At 43.8% G+C, this 16054-nt stretch overlaps 1 protein-coding gene across 5 annotated transcripts in view; it reads left to right on the plus strand.

Annotated features, from left to right (window-relative positions):
- The window catches only part of ITPR2 (inositol 1,4,5-trisphosphate receptor type 2), a 247831-nt gene that overhangs the window by 206011 nt on the left and 25766 nt on the right, over positions 1 to 16054 (plus strand). For 4 of the 5 annotated variants that reach the window (XM_048300591.1, XM_048300593.1, XM_048300594.1 and 1 more), the window contains 7 exons: positions 2859 to 3034; positions 4351 to 4515; positions 7056 to 7251; positions 9338 to 9430; positions 9634 to 9669; positions 13844 to 13971; positions 15334 to 15499. In XM_048300591.1, the coding sequence (XP_048156548.1) occupies positions 2859 to 3034; positions 4351 to 4515; positions 7056 to 7251; positions 9338 to 9430; positions 9634 to 9669; positions 13844 to 13971; positions 15334 to 15499 (960 nt within the window). The remainder of the gene's footprint in view (positions 1 to 2858; positions 3035 to 4350; positions 4516 to 7055; positions 7252 to 9337; positions 9431 to 9633; positions 9670 to 13843; positions 13972 to 15333; positions 15500 to 16054) is intronic. The other variant, XM_048300592.1, reaches the window with a different exon arrangement.

Consider the following 16054-nt stretch of genomic DNA (forward strand, 5'->3'; position numbering starts at 1 on the left):
TTGCCATATTACAGTGCCCTACTACACAGATTTAGCTGCAGCTTCTGAACTGAAGGAGGATTCCTGGCAGCAGAGGGACAGAGATTCCTTAAGCCTGACCAAAATGAATGACTTGCAGTCCTGAAAACATATGGAAGAGAATGATTTGCAAACTCTCTTGTTGGCTTTTCACCATGTTGTTTATTGGGATAAAAGGGCATAACTGTTGCAGAGGATAAATGCATTATGTAAAAATACTCTTAAAACTTATGATTCTGTCTCTGCTTCATCCCGTGTCACAGGAAATATTTAATGAAATTCATTATTTGCTATAAATGCAGCAGACTAGCAGGAGGCCTCTTTGAAGCCCAAACAAGCTTAATTAGGGTAAAGGAGACTAAATCGTTCAGAATACTGGTAATGGGAGCAGAGCCATTCACCTCTGGGCCTTTGATTTGTGGCCAGTCAGTAATGTGACTGAAAGTCACCTCTGTCTGATGGCATGTGAACTGGGCTGGTGGAAGCAGTCCAGCTTCTAGCAGATACATGTGCTTTTCACAAACACCACAGCTGGCACCGGCAAACATTCCTGCTGCCTGGCGGAACAGAAAGGCAGCAGATGAAAATACACTGGCATGGGGACCACGCTGCCCTTGCAGCCCACGGGGTGGTCTCTGCAGGTCACAGCACAGGCAGCTCCACAGCCTCGTGGAATGAAGCAGAGTTTGCAGGGCTGTGCCCTGGAGAAGGGAAGCATCTTGTCCACAGTGCTTTGTAAACTGGGGAGTCACTTGGAGCACACACACATTAGAGCCCATGGAGGATGAGAGGAGAAATAAAGGGTTAAAAATAAATCTTTTAAGCTACTAAATTTTAGCTAATCTATACTCGTGGAAGTCCTCTAGTCTGAAATCAGTAGGTATTAATACTTACTCTGAACTGCAGATTTATATGGCTTTAGTTTAAGTGACCCCAGTAATCCAGTGATAGCGTATTTCAGGATTCCAGCTCCTGGTGCTTGTAAAGCCAAAATGACTCCTGAGCAATAAGGAATAGGTGTGGCCAGATCAGATTAGCAGGTCATGAGGCAGCCTCCTTACTTCCAGCCTCCCCCTCCACCATAGCCTGATCCAACAGCTGGAATGTGTCTGCCATTTTTCCCTTCACCCTGTGTAAATCCACCTCTATTCACCTGTCTGAGGTGCCTGGGCTGATCTAATCATGCCAAGATGCTGCCTTTTAGTAGGTACCTGCAGTTCTTATGTAATATGACATAAGCAATACTGCTCCAGCTGAAGACTGTTCCTGAAGGGAGCCTGAAAGAAAGAAAGAAGAGAGACAAGAGCATGTAGTGACAGGACAAGGGGGAATGGCTTCAAGCTGACAGAGAGTGAGTTTAGATTGGATATGAGGAAGAAATTGTTCCCTGTGAGGGTGGTGAGGCCCTGGCACAGGTTGCCTGGAGAAGCTGTGGCTGCCCCTGGATCCCTGGCAGTGTCCAAGGCCAGGTTGGATGGGGCTCTGAGCAGCCTGGGATAATGGAAGGTGTCCCTGCTCATGGCAGGGGGGATGTAAATGGATGATCTTTAAGGTCTCTTCCAACCCAAACCATGATTCTGTGAAGACTTTTTGCCTCCAGGGTGCCTGTCTGCACATGGTACTGGGATGGGTCCTGCAACGTAAAATTGCTGGACCTGCAGTAGGGAAGAAGGAAAACTGATTTGTGGAAGAACCACAGAGAACTTTGGCCTTACCTTTCAGATTGGCTTGAAAGTCATTTTTTAGAATCCGTTAAAAGTTTCCAAATCTTGTTGGCAAAGAAACTCTCTGACAGAGCTGACCTTGAATCTCCTGCCAGGGATAGAAACACTCCTGAACTTTGCAGAAGTTCGGATGCCATCTCAATGTTGAGGCTAGGGCCTCATCTCATTGTTTTCTAATCCCAGTGATGCTGCTCAGCTGTGTATCTGTTGCCAAAGAGATAGCATGATTTCTATTGTGAGTCTAGCTCAATTTTCTATTCCCTTCTCCGCCGTCACTGACCTCTCAGTTCATCCCATAACAATAGAAGTCAGTGTACAAGTGTGACAGCGCCCTGAGATCTGAATGTGCTTTTTATAGCACAGCAACATGGTGTGTTTCCAGGGCTTTAAGCAGAGGGGAGAGGGAAAACAGGGCCATGTCTCAAAACTCGGGGAGCGCCTGGAGCCAGCATCTTGCAGAGCAGCAGGGACTGGCTGTGCAGCCGCGGCTGCCGCGCCCGCAGCGCCCGGGACCCGCTGCGCGCCCGGGAGCCGAGCGCAGCCGCTCAGCGCTCCGGGCACTGCAGATGCTGCCCGGCCCTGCCCGCGCCCCGCGGCTGCTCCCTCTGTGCCAAGTGCCCCGCGCCCGTGCAGAGGCGGAGGCTCCCGCGGAACATCCGCAGCCCTTCGGGAGGGAGGTGCTTTTTCGGGAGCCGCGGCTGGAAACGTGGCACTGCAGCGCGCTTGCCACTTGCTGTGCTGCCCCCAGGACCGGCTATTTCTGTAGCTGAGCAATCATGGAATCGGACCGGAGGAGCCCTAATGATGCCTGCAGAAGGGAGCTGATTAGTAGCTTGCTCCAGGAGAAGGGTAAACTGTTCCATCTCTGAGCACTCCCTGGATTTTAATGGAAATTTCATTAGCTGCTCGTATTATTACCTGTGCAAAAAGCAGCAATACTCTGAGAATAATAGCTCCTGCAGCAATTAGGGCAAGCCGTGGTCAGCAGTTGTGATGCATGAATCACGCTTTTGTTAGCTCTACTGGCAAAGGAATTGATCTTTTGGATCCGTTTCTTGGTGGAAAATGGAGTCTCCAAAGATGCCTTTCTCAAATCTCCCTTTCTCCTCTGTACAGGCACGCTCTCACCGTTGTTTTCCGTGCTCCTCTGGATAGCAGTGGCATTTTGCACAGCAATGCTGTTTTTCATCTCCAAGCCTGTTGGCATTCGACCCTTTTTGGTGTCTGTTATTCTCAGGTCTATATATACTATAGGGCTCGGTCCTACCTTGATACTCCTTGGTGCTGCTAATGTAAGTACTTCAAAAGCAAGCAGAATTTCCCTTTCAGCAGAAGGAAAGATATTAAGGGTCTCCTATTAAAAAAACCCTTTGATTAGAGTGGTGCAAAAACTTCTTTTTCTGGTTCACTGGTTAAGCCAAAAAAATAAATCATTTCCAGTCATCCTGAAACAGCAGTGTCAGCAAAGTGGGAAGCTAAGAAAAAAGCTGGTTTAGTTTTGTGCATATGCAAATATTTTAAAAACAAAAACAATATGAAATTTAAATAAATATTGCTGCAAAAGGGCAATCAAATCTACAGTTTGTCATGTTAAAAGAATAATTTTCTCTATCAGTACACTCAGCACTATTGACACAAATTTGTGAAATGTTTCTGAGACCTTAAATGTATTTTCAGGAAGAAAAGAGTTTTCAAAATTAAAAATTCTCTCAGCCCTTTGCCAGATCTCTTAACTTAGACATGAATAAGTCTGCATGCTTACTGAGCTTGGTAAGATACACAGTCGTGCTCACAAGTCATTTATTTAAATTTCTGCCTGACTGCTACAGCTCTAATGCACCCCAGCACGAAGTATTGGGCTGTTTGCCACCAGTTCTGTGTGTGAGAATTTCACATACTGAAAAACACCCAGACATACAGTCAAAGGTAAAGGCAAGTAAGCAGCGCTTGCCCACGTCAAATTTGCGAACAAAGGAGTTGTGTTGAGTCCTCATTCCTTGTCCTGGACTGCCAAGGAGATGAGGTGAGACCCTTTCCTGTTCACTTCTGCACTGCTGCTCGTGTGCAGGCAAAGCTCAGGAGCCATGGAGAAACTGACACTGTTGTTTAAATGCTACACTTCAAAAATGTCCTCAGTTCTGAGGGGTTTTTTTATGGATTTTGTATTGAAGAACACGATGTGAAGGAAATAGATCTCACACCCCCCCCACACACACTTTCTGTTGTGTTACTATTGTTCTCTTGGTAGTAGCATGCCAAGCTGCTCTTACGTAGTCTCGGGTCTAAACTCAAAACTGTTGGGAGGTCACTCCCCAGCTGGTTTTTAATGCCTTGTGACATTAATCCTGCCCACCTATTCACTATAACTAATATTATAGGAATAATCACAATGTAATGAGGCACAGTGCAGTGTTGGAGAGGTGATGTACTTCCACTCACCCTCGTGGGCTCATTCCCAGTGCACTGTCGGAGCTGGATTTCTTTCACCTCACACCAGCTATCTAAAGGTTGTGCATTGAGTCAAACCAACCTATCTAGACAGCAACCCAAACAATAAATACCAGGATCTTTCTGATGGCACAAACCTAGCCTTTGTTATCCCTCACAGCTCTGTAACAAAATCGTGTTCCTGGTGAGCTTTGTTGGGAACCGTGGGACTTTCACCCGTGGCTACAGAGCGGTCATCATGGACATGGCTTTTCTCTATCACGTGGCCTATGTCCTGGTCTGCATGCTGGGCCTCTGCGTGCACGAGTTCTTCTATAGCTTCCTGGTGAGTACGTGCTTCTGTGGAGGGGAAAACTTTGCAAAAATAGAAAATACCGTTACCCATGCAGCTGTCTTCAATTTCTTCCTGACAATCAAGCCAAATCATGTATATTTTTAGCATGCCGTTGTGTTGCTGCCCCTTAGGAGCTGCTGTTTTTATTAGAACCTCTTTCTGTTAGGACTTATTTTATCTGTTTTAGAGCTTAAAGTTTGCTCCTTTCTTCCAGACAATCATCACCCTGCCCAGCTGTCTCCCTATTCTGTGTCCACCATTCCTGTATCTTCTGTCAGTCCTAACATTTTGGGGACAGTTGTCCAGTGGTGTGTGGGGGGAATGATGCCTCAGGTTTTAACTTTTATATTTTTCAAATTCTGTACTGCCTAGTGTGTAACTGAAGTTTCCTGTGGCCTGTTAACTTCTGTTCTCTCATGCTGGTTGGACGTAACAAAGCCTCTCTAGGTTTGCTTTCCAAGGACAACTCGATTGTCCAAGGCCCAAAATGTGTAAACTAAAAGCTTCTGGAGATGAGGGGAAACTTGGGGTAATTACATCATTAACTGAAGTTATAAATGGAGAATTAACCCTGATATGCAAATGGACCAAACTTAAAAAAGTGTGAAGAACCTGTGACCCAGGGTCCATCTTGGGTGGAGGCTTTTGACTGCCCAGGGTGTACCTCTGAAAGCCCTTCAAATAAATACTTAATATTTAATATATTATATTAAATATATTATAATATATAATACTTAAATATTCTCTTATTCTTGTCTAGCCTCTGTTTTTAGGTAGCCACTCCAGGCATCAGTACCTGTACCAAAGGATTCCATTCCTCATCCCCAATACATTTTTAACAAATGACTTGGGAAATGGGGATGGCATGCCTGTGGTGTAGCAGGAAGATTCATCACTTGAAATGTATCCCACTTCATTTTCTTTTGTTGCCATTACCCAGATGGAATGCCTTTTAATAATGTGGTACAGGTGCAGTGAAAATGAATCACACAAAATTATGCTAAACTTCACTAACTGCTCCCTTCATGCTGAGTAGCAGTAAAAGGTGTTTCACTGCTCATTTGCTAATCCTTTTGCTCTGTAGTGGAACATGTGAAACTTGTAGGGAGACTGACTAAATTGTGGTCATTTACATGGGTTCACTTTTCTGTTGTTGTATTTTTTCTCAGCTTCCTGAATAGTGGTGAACTCCCAGCATTTCAAAGACGTGTTAAGCACGCTAAAATTTTCAGAGGTTTAGTGCTAACTCAGGTAAAGCGCCTCTTGAAGTCAGACTTTCCAGATTTTGACATTAAAGTCTGCTTCAAAGTTTGGGCAGATTTCAAAGGAGGCAAGATTGTGGCTGTAGCTGCAGGACCCTCTTCAAATGGATCTAACTCTCCTGCTTAAAAAATGCACAAATTATTGGCTGTTCCTTCAATGAGTTAGGTGATCTTTGTTTTAAAATGCTTTGCAAAGTGTCAAGCAGCTTAAGAAACATTTCATATACTTACTTTTTTTCAGTGACTGCTATTGACCAATGTCCATGATTCATGGACATTATCCACGTTCCCAGGTTGCTTCCAGGTGTTCACTTAGTAGTGGATGTAGTCTAAACTCTAATATTTGTTCATAACTATCCCCCTCTTTCTTCCTTTATTATTAATCCTTTCACAGGGCTGTGGATTTCAGATCTTACAAATTGTGGCTAATACCATCTTCTGTGGAGTGTTTTGATAAATCATAGCGTGTCACCTTATATCTGTAATCTTAGTGTTTGGAAGTAGAAATACATACATTATAGATAAGGTCCAAAGCACTATAGAACATCAAGAAAATTGTAAGAGAAAAAAAGTTACAGGTTCTTATAAAGCTCCTGTCTCATTTAATTGCTGGTTTAGGCTTTTGACATTTAAAGCAATATTATCTTAATATATACTTTTCTTTAAAGTTAAATACCAGGAAAGCATATAGTGCAGGGTAGAGAAGAATAGAAGTTTCTAGTCTTATGCAAACAGTGCCATGAATTTAAGTTTGTCCTAAAAAGAGGTTGCCCCAATCCTTGTCCATGTGACATTTACATGATGCCATGAGCTCGAAGAAAGTTTACAAATATGTAATTACTTACATGTATGAGTGCATTTTTGAGTTGCAGTCTGTGCATGTTTGTCCGACAGGAGAGAACATGAAAAATTATTTTGTAGATATAGATCCATAGTATTAAGACACTTCTTAAATTTTAATCTAGCCTGGTTTTAAACATGGGGAAACAACGGATCTTGATGGTAGGTGTTGTCTGTCTCTGGGTCAGGCTCAAATATACTTTGTGGCTTTGGATTTTGCTATAATTAATTTTAAAATTTAAAGTTCTGTGCTAGATTTCTTCCTCCATAAGCATGCCCAGCTCCCACTGAAATCAGTGTGAGTTTATGAAGCTGAGAATGTAGAACATGGCCCGAGACATGTTTCAGTAGTTCAGATTGTTTTCCTATGTAGCATCTATATATTGCCTCATTTGTATTCACTTTTCCTCTACTCTGTGCTTTCCCCAGCTGTTTGATCTTGTGTACAGGGAGGAGACATTGCTAAATGTGATAAAAAGTGTTACCCGGAATGGCCGTTCAATTATCCTCACTGCAGTGCTAGCACTCATCCTGGTTTATCTCTTCTCCATCATTGGCTTCCTCTTCCTGAAAGATGACTTTATCATGGAGGTTGACAGGTTGAAAATCAGGACTCCTGCTGCAGGTACTGTTTTTTATATTAAAATTTGCTTCCCACATATCCCTTTTTCTGTCTGCCTAACCTAACTTTTCATCTAAGGACATAAAATTTCTTTATTTGTGCCTGTGTGAGAGCAGAACAAATTCCATATACCTTAGAACTCAATTAATTCTCTGTGTAAAATGTAAAGTGTATAGGGTTGTTTTAGTCTGGGCTTATTTGATTAAATACTAAAATCTAACACATTTGATTTATTATGTTTGCCTCACAAACTCATGATAACATTAAAAAAATAACCTGTATTTCCTAAGTATCGGGAAAAGCAGCTCAAAGTGGATTGTATTGGTTCTCATCCCACCTTAAAAGCAGCTCATAATAATTTCTGTGTACTGTATGAGGCATGTGGTCTTAACATGTTCAGTAGCTGTATTCATTTCATTGCTTTTTAAGCTTAATCCAGCAGAAATTTGTTACAGAATCCACACTTCTACTGATAGGAGCATCTTTTAAATTCAGTGTGTATTTCATGATAATCATTAGTGTGCAATCCTGGCTTCAGTAAAGTCATTTGGAGGTTTGGAACCAGTTTTTAAAAGGCCAGGATTTCAGCTTGCTGGAATGAGAGGCTTTAGTAAAGTGAATAGAGAGTTACAAACTTGCTTTGCTAGAAAAGAGCCACGTCTGGTCTGTTGAGAGCTTTGTGTGTGCTGCCAACCAGCCTGCTGGGAGCATGGGCAGGGGAGTAACTGGCTGCAGAGAAATACCTGAGAATAGCCGGTGATTAAATTCCTAGAGGCATGATTTTCCCAAATGCTGAGCTCTTCAGACCTGTACGCAAGCACAGAACTGGCAGAATCCAGCGGGGGCTGTGTGCACTCAGTGTTTGCCAGCCTTTTCCTGAAGTTGTTTTTTCAGGATTTAAAGCTCACAAACAAGGCAAAGGTCATTCAAGACTCATGGGCCTGGCGTGCTTCTACAGCTGGTTCGAAACCATATGAAAACAACCAGAACCCGACAGATTTCTTTAACACACCATGATTTTTTTTAAATTTTTTTTTTTTTTTGCCACTGATCATCCATTAGGGGCTAAATTGGCTTATATGTGATTTACCATTCATTTTTGGGACAGAACTTAAGGTGTGAAGTCTCACTTTGAAAGGTAGTTGTGACCGTCGTAATAAAACAGGCTACATGCAGCTCTGGTCTGATCCAGGGCAGCAGCTCCTGTGTGTTTGTGTTGCTTCTGTTGAGTTCTTGGCAGATTTTTGTGGTGTGGGTATGTTCTTGCTGGCTTCATACATTGCCATTTCTGATCAAAAACTCATCAAGAAAATATGCTGACTGCATGTTGATGGAACATTATGCTTCCCGGGACAAGTGCTTTAAATTTTTTCTTTATAAAGTAGCAGAAAGAGTAAGTCAGAGTGCGTGTTTTCTGCATTAGATATACTGTCTTAGGCTGTTATTTTGTTGTATAGTTTTGCCTTCATTTTCTTCTCCTTAAACCTTTTTGTAACTCTAATTTGAAATGCAGAAAATTGTTGAAGGTGCACAAGATAAAATTGGTTTGATAAAATCAAGCTGATGTACACATTTACCACTTTGGGAATGTTAAATTAGTGTTTTACACAAACCCATACATATTTACAAATGAGTACCAAACTGTGTTATAATCCTTGAAAACCCTTAAATATTCTACATTCAGGATAACTGAACATCAGCTTGGTGTCCTTCTTGTCAGCTTTTGTGAATAATTTATCTAATGGTTTTAAAAACTGACATTATTTTCATATCTGACAGTTGTTTCTTGCTTTGAATATATTTTGTTCTCACCAGAAGCAGCTGCATTTGATGTAGATTCATTAATTTCAGGAGATGAAATGGGAAGAGCTGTGATATACAGTAAATATAAAACTGTGTTTTTGTTCATTGTGATTGCTTTGAGCTGTTGAGGCAGACTCTTTTGAGGAGGGAGGAATTGCTGGTGTAATTTGTTCTGTTTTTTCTTCTTAACTCTCCAACCCAGTGATTTGCTCCTAGAAAATAATGATTTAAAACTTAACATCAATGTAGTACCTGTCTTTTTGTCAACATCCTGCTTTTTCGACAGGTATTGGTGAAGTTCCCACTACAACCCTGACATCAATGATGGGAGCCTGTGCAAAAGAGAACTGTTCCACGAGCATCCCACCCCTTAACCCCGGTTAGTAGAGAAGTTCCCTCAGACCGATGATCACTTAGAACCGAGGCATCCCTGGAAATGTTCGGGTTGGACGGGGCTTGGAGCAGCCTGGTCTAGTGGAAGGTGTCCCTGTCTGTGGCAGAGGGTTGGAATGAGATGATCTTTAAGGTCCCTTCCAAGCCAAACCACTTTGTGATTCTCTGATTTGTGTGTTGCTGTTGCAGGGACTTCTGCCGGTGTGAGAAGTGACGATCATTGTTGTGAGTCAGAAGTGCTCGATTTCTGCAAGGCTTGGAGCTTAGTTGGCAGCTTTGCTGTTAATGGGAGTGCTTCCCACACCTGATTTCCAAATGCACTGACATTAACTTTGTTATTAAAAGAGCTTGCTGAATCATTATGCTTGAACAGACAGGTTGCTTCTTGCCAAGTGACTTAGCTGAGAGAAGAAGCTTGCTGCTTGTCTGCAGCATCCTCACCTGCACACACTGAGCCACTTTGGATCCAGTTAGGGCCACAGAAATTCACTGTCATGGCATAACATATCTATCAGCAAGCTTTTGGGTATTTTTTCTACATGCATCTGGGCCAAGGCTGTTTTGTAGCCAGAAGACCTAAGAACCTGTATCCAGGCCCACGGGTCTGTCTGTCTCCCACTCTTTCCATGTCTGGTTGAGGTGGCTGGTCTTTCATTGCAGGTATTAAGTTTGGTTTGATGTGTTGTGGCCTTTGCAGTGGAGGTGTGTGCATGGTCTGCAGGCTTAAAATATTTATTGCCACAGTTGCCTATGGTTGCTGGGGGCTGAAACTGAGGACATAAACGGTCCCTTCCTGTGTGCCAATATAATGTTGTTTCATAAGCTTTATTCTTCCACTACTAAGTTTTGAGTTTTTAGGATCAAAGCCTTCAGGGAAAGGGCTATAAAAGCAGGCTTCTATAAAAGCAGGCTTTTTCTCCCCAGCTGGTGTGTAAACAGGCCTCATAAACAACATGAGAAGCTGTCTGGCTAGATAGAGAAAACAGTCTAAGAGCTATTGGCAAAGTTGCTGCATTCAAAGAGTAATCAATCAGTCAAAGAGATGCAGTGTGGCTTTTGCCAAGCTCTTTAAATGATAGAAATCTCACATTTCTCATTGTTTGGGTACTGCTCCTTTAAAATCAAACCATAATGAAAGAGGGCTGTACAAAACATCTAAGTGCACTCTTACTTAATCTTGAAGAAATTTCATTTATCCAGTGCCGTTAAAACCCACCAACATTCAGCAAGAACAGTTTTGCTCACCTTAGCCACCTGGTCAGAAGAATTGTTCTACTTTCTGTCTTTTCCTGGGACAGATTTCCCCTCTGGCAAAAGTGTAAGTGTGGTGGAATGCAAAGGCATGAGGTCACTATCCCTGGAAGTGTTCAAAAGGTGTGGGGATGTGGCACTTGAGATGTGGTTTAGTGGAGAATATGGCAGGGTTAGGTGAGTGGTTGGGCTCAGTCTCAGAGGTCTTTTCCAACTTTAATGGTGCTATGATTCTATGAGATAGGGGAAGTTTCACATTGTAGCACCAGAGAAGTCCACAGCTGTGTACGGCAAAGAGAAATTGTTCTCAGTGGCATCTCAGGTCCCGAGTGCAACATGAATTATGTTGCTTTTCAGACCAGATCACTGCTGATCATTTCTTCTGACAGGACTCTGCTTCTTCCTTGGGTTTTGCTGGTGGAGCCTGTGCTCAGTCATTGCTCTGACTGATGAGGGAGTTCCCTGGGAGCCAGTGTGCTGTGCCCAGAGAGCCTCCCCTCTCAGCAGCCTGCTGCTCACTACTGCTCTGGGCTGTCAGCATAAAAATACTTCACCTCATCTGCCTCGGAGTCTCCCTTCTCTCCACTCCAAAAATATTTCCATATCACTTAAGTCTATGCCTGGTGAAGTGCCTAATCACTTAAAGGAACTTCACATCCTACAGGATGTATCTCCTCATCCTCCGTAGCCCATAAAGACCTGTGCAAGAAAAGTGCACAGATACCTGTTTGTAAAGGGGACATTTCCAAAGACTCCTTCCGCTGCCAGGCCTGGTCCTGCTCTGTGCAAGTTGTGCTGGATCACCGTGGGCACAGGCATGTCTCACCTGACGTGGGCCATCAGATGAGGATTTTTGAAGTAAATCTTCCTGTTATCCCTGCCCCTGCCCCATGATTAACATTGTGGGGTTGGCTTAGTGCTTAACCAGATTTGCCTTTGAATTCAATTGAATCAGAAGACAGCCTGACTAATGCTGTGCAGACCCTCACCAGCCACTCTCCATGGTGGAACTGCTTGCAAATAACCCCCCCTGAACCTCAACTGGTGTCAATATTGGGTCCTTAACAACAATCCACTCTACAGATCCACTCCTTTCTTTCAAGTACGGGTGACTAGAGGGGCTGAGCCCACACTGTGAATGCTGTTGAGCATTGAAGACAGAACAGCTGAGGCAGAACATGTGCCTGTGGGGTTGCCTGGCTCCCAGGTTGAAGGCAGCTCTTGTTGCTCCACATCTTGGAGTGGAAATAGAACAGAAGAAACGATGTCTGTACACTCCCCACAGCCTACGTTGCTGCTCTAGAGGTTTCTGCCAACTTTGGGCTGTCTGGTTCTTTGGCAAAGATCTTGCAACCTGCGCTTGCTTTTCTGGGAGCTTTTCTGGGATGCTGATGCTCTGTGCTGCAAGATGCACAAGGTGATGTATCTTGTTTCTCTGAAGCCTGGCTTGCTCTGAATTAGCATCTCATGGACAGGGAGAATTGGGGGTTAGGGCTGCTGGTAGATAATTCCCTCTCCAGTTCTCAGCCTTGGTTCACCACAATCTGATCATCTGCTGCTTCCAGCACCTGAGTCTGGTCTTGTGACCAGTGAAAATACTGTAGTTACCTAAAGGAAATAGAAGCCATGGCTTTTTTCAAGGCTTTAAATTTATTTTGTGGATGGTCTCCTTCTCAAGCACAGCTCCAAAAAAAAAAAAAAAGGTGGAGTATTGTTTGACAGGATACAACAGCAAAAATTAGTTGGTATGAATAACATCACTGTACTAGTAAAAATAAAATCTAGATATGACAGGATAAAAAAAGTTTCTTGTTTCAATCCTTTCAGTTTCAATATTTAAGCAGTTATTTTTAAATCCGGGATTATTTGTGGGAGTAGTGTCTGTAATGACCATATAGTTTAACAGGGAAGTCTGTCCTGATGTCTGCTCTTGCTTTTCTTTTTACTCAAAGTTCCTTTGGTAGGGAGTTCTTTCTCATTTAATTTGCCTGTGGCACAGAAGCAGTGGTGGCAAAAGCAGCAGCCACCAGCGCTGTCCTGCCCATCCCAGCCGGGATGCCTGCACCACAATTTGGGAACCCAAATCCAAAATTAAATTTAAATCCAAATTACTTGTCTGCAATGTGAGTGCTTGCAGTCAGTTCAATGTATCAGAGTCTATCTCAGTGCCCCAGATGTGGTGGTTTGGGGCTGTTAAATATGTGTTTCAGTCAACTCTCACAGCGGGATGTTGTTATTTATTAAACTGTGTTACAATGAGCGCACAGAGCAAACCAAGTGTGAATCGCTGCCTTCCCCGCCTAAGCAAGAGTGTCCCTAAAGAGAAAGGAAAGCAGGAGGAATGGCAATCACAGCCCTGAGCCTTCAGCTCAAGCCAGCAGGACACAGGGAACAGCTCTTCAAAGGGAGGCTGTGGATGCAGGGAGCGTGTGGTGGAGGGACTCCGGCCAAGGCGGACAAAGTCCCCCTGGGGTTGGTGTTCCAGCCCAGCTCCTCTGCACGTTCAAATATCTACTGCACAATAGTACCCTCGGCCAAAACCACGCAGCAGCTCTGCAGCACAGATAAGAACAGAATCCAAGTTTTAAAGCTGAGGTCAGGGGGAGCCTTTCATTTAATGTCTGTCAGACCTGTGCTTGGGCACGTGTGCTGGTGGAAAGATCATGGACAGATTGACTCGAACAAAAGCCAGCCTCTCCTTAATGGTTTGAAATGCTAACATAACTTGGCTTGTGCAGGAGTAGGTAGAGAAATGATTTCACAGGAAGACAATCCTTTTACAAATGTGCTTCTAATTCTCTGTTTATATTGCTTCTTGTCTATGCCGTGTTTTTAGGGGGCCCACTGAAAAAGCAGTGGGAGGACTGCAAGGAGAAGGGGTGCTCCCATGAGCAGAGATGGCAGGTCTGGGTCATTAACAGCTCTGGTGGGAGCCCTGCTTGTGATTTTCTCTGTCTCTCTTCAAGCTAAGTGTGCCTGATGTGCCTAAGTATGTCACCAGCAGCGATGTGCACATGGGTGGGGATGATCAATGAGGCTCTGGATGAGAAATATGAGAGGCAGATGTGTCTTCCAGTTGCTTTCTCTAACACAGAATTGTAGCTTTGTTTGATGAGTGATTGTTTGATGCTGTGGTTCCTGTTTGCAGGTGAAGAAGAGGAGGATGGAATAGAAAGGACCTGTGACACCCTGCTCATGTGCATTGTGACTGTGTTAAACCAAGGCCTGCGGAATGGTGGTGGTGTGGGAGACGTGCTCAGAAAGCCTTCCAAAGATGTGAGTGTTTTGGCTGAGGAAATGCATTACTCCCTGTGCATCTCATGAATGCCAAAGTCAATTTTTGGAGGTCATAGACAGTGTTTGTATCTAGTCTGATCTCATGTCACACAGTTGATTTATCCACTTAATTTTTAGATTCCAGATGGGATATTTAATAGGAAGAGCTAAGCTTGGTGTGATGTTGATACTTGAAGAAGGGATCTCTAGGTAGTTGTTTGCCACTTCTGGAAAAATGCAGAATATCATAACCTTCAAAGCACTGCTAAGAAGTCAGCCCTGTGAGGCACATCTGGAGTGCTGTGTCCAGTCCTGGCCTCCTCAGCACAGGAGGGACAGGGAGCTCCTGGAGCGGGGCCAGCAGAGGCTGCGGAGATGATTTAGGGCCTGGAGCATCCCTGACAGGGAAAGGCTGAGGGAGCTGGGGCTGTTCAGCCTGGAGAGGAGCCCCAGCTGAGAGGGGCCCTCAGCCCTGGGTGTCCCTGTGTGCAGGGAGGGCTCCGAGCAGGGCCCAGGCTCTGCTCCGTGGGGCCCAGCCATGGCACCAGAGGAACGGGCAGGGACTGATCCCAGGAAGTTCCACCTGGACATTTTAGCTTATATTCAGCATGGCATCTGCCGTGGAATAGGTCCTGTTGAATAGGTCCAGCATGAAGGTCAAAACAGAATTTCATATATTGTGGCATATTTTCTCTTCCAGAAGTTTCCTCAAAAATTCAGTTCATTTAAGGACCTCCCGTAATATTTGGGTGGTTTCATGCATTTTTATTTAGGCTCAAAAAAGAACATCACAAAGAAAGGCAATCTAGCGGCACTTTGCTTGATGAGCCACACCATAAGTGTTATAAATAAATTCAGGATTAAGTAGGATCTCAGCAGGGCTTGCAAGAGTCCAGAGACAGCTCGAATCTGGATGGAAGAGCTCCCTGTGCTGGTAGTAGGAGTCTATATCCTGTCTCGAAGACCGGGAGGTTCTGCAGGAGCCAAAGTTTATCCCCAGTGGAATCTGTAAGCTCTTACAGACTTTGAAAGTGACCCTTTGAAATTGACCCGTGCCACTTAGCAGCTCTTTAATGCTAATTACATGGAAGCACGCCACAAAGGGTAGTGCTATTATCCACATGAATGTGTGGGAAACTGAACAATTGGGTGACTTCAGGTCTCTATCATGGTGAAGAAAAGGACTTGGGTTTTATGCCTCCGTACACATAAATAGTTCCTCCCTAGTCCTGTGAGTAAGGCTAGCAGAATTTGGCATATGAAAAGAAAGATCTGTAGCTTTGCTTGAGCTAATGTGAAAATGTTGTTTAATATTTTAGAGTTGTGCTATTTTTATACTTTCTTGCAACCTTGTTATTGCAGGAGCCCTTGTTTGCTGCACGAGTTGTTTATGATCTTCTGTTTTACTTCATTGTCATAATTATTGTTCTCAACCTGATCTTTGGAGTCATCATTGACACATTTGCTGATCTCAGGAGTGAAAAGCAGAAAAAGGAGGAGATACTAAAGACCACCTGTTTCATTTGTGGTAGGTGTTACTGATCTGTTGAGATATTTGAGGGTGAAAGGAATGAAAATTAACTATTCCTCAATAAATAAAGCTTGGACCCTGGGCATGGTTATCTTCTACAAGGAAAGTCTGTAAAAATGTCAGAGTTTGATTTGGAAACTCTCATTAGGAAAAAGATTTGGTTTATGAATCAAAAGCTAGCTTTGCTGAGAGATGGCTTCTCAGTCTTCGCCCAGAATCCGAGGCAGAAGAGCTGTGTCTCACACTTGCATCATCACCACTAATGGAGATGGGGCAGCTGCTGACTCTGTTTCACAGAGTGTGCTGCAGATGAAAGTGCAGCTTCTATTTCACAGCACAGGGCATTCCAGAAGGGAAGCATCAGCAAGAACTGCCGATTTCAGAAGGTGGCACGAAGCAGGGAACAAAAGAATTCCGTGGAAATCATCTCTGCAAAGCCCATGGATAAATCACACTTATTTTGAAGTGCACTCACAAAGAGGGCCAGGCCTTCACTCCCCGGGGGACTTCAGAAATACCTGCTTTTTTGTAGGCTGTTGTACTGACAGGGCT

The sequence above is a fragment of the Corvus hawaiiensis genome, chromosome 4, assembly GCF_020740725.1.
Source record: "Corvus hawaiiensis isolate bCorHaw1 chromosome 4, bCorHaw1.pri.cur, whole genome shotgun sequence".
Taxonomy (NCBI): domain Eukaryota; kingdom Metazoa; phylum Chordata; class Aves; order Passeriformes; family Corvidae; genus Corvus; species Corvus hawaiiensis.